We start from the raw sequence: 2,796 nt of genomic DNA on the forward strand, positions 1-2,796 counted from the left end.
GTATTTCCTTTACATTCAAAGAGACCAGAAGTACACAGGTAATCTTCCAAAATGTCAACAACATAAAAAACTTAGCCAAAATGTACATCCACAAACACAAATCAAATAAAATCAGGAAACAACAGAACAAGACAATCACAAATCCATTTTAACATACTTTAAAAGGTAACAGGTTCTAGTAAATTGTATATGAGAGACAGCTATATTGACTAAATAGTATATGAGAGACAGCTTTCTTGGCTAAATCATTGAATAATATAGATATCTATCAATACAAGGAGATACTGAAACAGATAGAATTCAAAGATCGAAAATGATGTTTTCATTCATCCCTTGATTGTATTCACACACTAACATTAACCCTGATAACTAGCAGAACTAAGGAACTAACATTCCACATTTGGGGTGGGGGCTTAATTTCATGATCTAAATCTCTATAAACTAACAAAAACATCATACAGCTCTCGATTCCAAATTGGCCATCTATTTAATCCTCATCAGCAGAGGGCTTTGAGGATCCACCAGTCTTCTTAGGCAGCAAAAGGTTGTGAATGTTGGGCATAACACCACCATTAGCAATTGTCACATCTCCAAGCAACTTGCTCAATTCCTCATCGTTCCTCACAGCCAACTGAATATGCCTTGGTACAATCCTCGTCTTCTTGTTATCCCTCGCCGCATTTCCAGCCAATTCAAGTACCTATAACAATCACGTACAATCAGCTGCTACGTAAAATTGAGTAATTCACAAACCCTAGAAATCTTAAAATTTTGAGATATATCAACAAAAAGAAATAGATAGGGAGAGAGAGAAGAAACGACGGAATTTACCTCAGCTGCAAGGTACTCAAGGACGGCAGCAAGGTAAACGGGAGCGCCGGCGCCGACACGCTCGGCGTACTTGCCGGCTTTGAGGAAACGGGCGATACGACCAACGGGGAATTGGAGACCGGCTTTGCTACTACGGGACGTAGCTTTCTTTGCAGCACCGGAACCTAAGGTTTTTCCTCTACCAGCCATTAATACTATTTTGTTACTGTAAAACAACAAATTTTGCTTTGTGCTTGAAAGAATTGAATTGCTCTGTATGTGTGCGACGGTGAAGTGGTTCGGTTTTGGTATTTTATAGCCCAAATGGGTTTAAACTCAGCCAATGAGAGTGGATCACGCGGATTGAGCTTGTTTGCCGTTGGATGAAAACGCATATCAACGGTGAGATAAGGATGCTGACGCCTTTAACCGCTTCAAGATTATGAGTTTTGGACTGGTCCACGAGGGGAATGCATTTCGCAAATTTACCCCTAATTTTAGTTTATGTTTACTTTTTCATTTTCGGTTTTATCTTATTACGAAAAGTCTCATTTAAAAAGATAATAAAACGTCCAATCAGAGAGACGATTTAATACTAAAACTTGGTTTGTATTATAAATACAATTATATTTATGGTGAATGTCTATATTTAGAGAGATTTTAGGGTTCATTGCTTGGTGGCTAAGCCACTATCTCCCTATAAATAGAGAGGTTTTATTCCCATTGTAATTCACTCCAAATCAATAAGACTCCTCTCTCTCTACTTTTCTCTACAATAGTGTTCTTCTTCTTTTATTATTTTATAACACGTTATCAGCACGACACTCTAACCAATTGAGTAGAAGCTTTGGGATTGAGCATAATGATTGTTAATTATTCCATGAACTTCCTTCATGATTAAATTCTGGATTTAAGGTAAGTATTTTACCGTATTTTTCTCTTTTATTCTATACTTTGATTTTAAATGCAAGCAAAGACAACAAAGTTTGATTATAACTCTAATGGAGTTTGTAAGAAATTATAACCACCTGAAGTGGTAAAAGTTTCTATGTCTTGCCATGATCAAATTCATGTATGATTATGGGCACAAAAAGTGGAAACCCGTCCTATTGAATTGCTCCATTCTTATTCCCTTAAGAGAATGTGATAGCAGTATGTGATAAGTCTGAAAGAAGATAAAATTATCACTATGAATGTATCAATGGATGTGGACGTGGCAATAGACGAAATTATAATCGTCATCATTGTGATAATGAGAATAATAAGGATTCTCAAAATAATCCCCCACTTGTGAAAATACTTGTCATCGATTTGACATGAGATTTTATAAAGCACATATAGATGATTATGGTCTATTCATGATATGAATGTGACAACATCTGATTTAAGAATACATATTCATTTTCGGAAGAATATGAGCGTGCTAGTGGTATATACCACACTCACCTCTAGAAGGAGGTTTGAGATGATATAAGAAAATAATGTCATTATTATGGCATGAATGGTCATTGGTCACGTACCTATTGTACGCCAAAATATTTTGGCATTGTGATTATTAAAAGTCAACGGTAATGCAAGAAACAGATCTTGCATATAATTTTGACCATAATCGTAATGGTATAACTTTCTCTTTAAAAGAGATATTCACCATATGGGTGTTGATGAATATGTGGTACTACAAAATTAATTGAGAACTCTGCAAGAGCCAATTATACTATTTTGGAGAAACACAATTAATTACCAATAAGGTATTGTGTTGTAGTAAGTCTCAAAGAAACTTATTCTGTTTTCAAAGTATACGCGAAAGCGGTTGATTATATTGAGACTATAAATAAAGGAAAGATTTAATATCTTCTATTACTACATCTTGTAGCGGAGTAATATGTATGTAAAAAGCTACCCACTTTATTCTCTAATTTGTACTACATAAACAAAAGAATACCACAATGAAGTGGATATTTATGATATGGAGTATTTATTCATAAT

General features: G+C 35.0%; 1 protein-coding gene across 1 annotated transcript; it reads right to left on the reverse strand.

Annotated features, from left to right (window-relative positions):
- Positions 1–248: 248 nt before the first annotated feature.
- Positions 249–1,108, reverse strand: LOC109220817 (probable histone H2A.1). The gene is made up of 2 exons (XM_019385283.1): positions 832–1,108; positions 249–700 (listed from the first exon to the last, which is right to left on the reverse strand). Exons 1-2 carry the CDS (start codon positions 1,018–1,020, stop codon positions 488–490), a joined length of 402 nt encoding a protein of 133 aa, XP_019240828.1. The 5' UTR covers positions 1,021–1,108; the 3' UTR covers positions 249–487.
- Between the last annotated feature and the right edge of the window lie 1,688 nt (positions 1,109–2,796).

This window comes from Nicotiana attenuata, unplaced genomic scaffold, assembly GCF_001879085.1.
Source record: "Nicotiana attenuata strain UT unplaced genomic scaffold, NIATTr2, whole genome shotgun sequence".
Lineage (NCBI taxonomy): Eukaryota > Viridiplantae > Streptophyta > Magnoliopsida > Solanales > Solanaceae > Nicotiana > Nicotiana attenuata.

Excerpts from the sequence above, each read along its gene's own strand:
- LOC109220817 (XM_019385283.1), bottom strand. The coding sequence starts at position 1,020 with ATGGCTGGTAGAGGAAAAACCTTAGGTTCCGGTGCTGCAAAGAAAGCT. Across the intron at positions 701-831 it reads TTGAGTACCTTGCAGCTGAG|GTACTTGAATTGGCTGGAAA; the intron begins GTAAATTCCGTC and ends TGATTGTTATAG.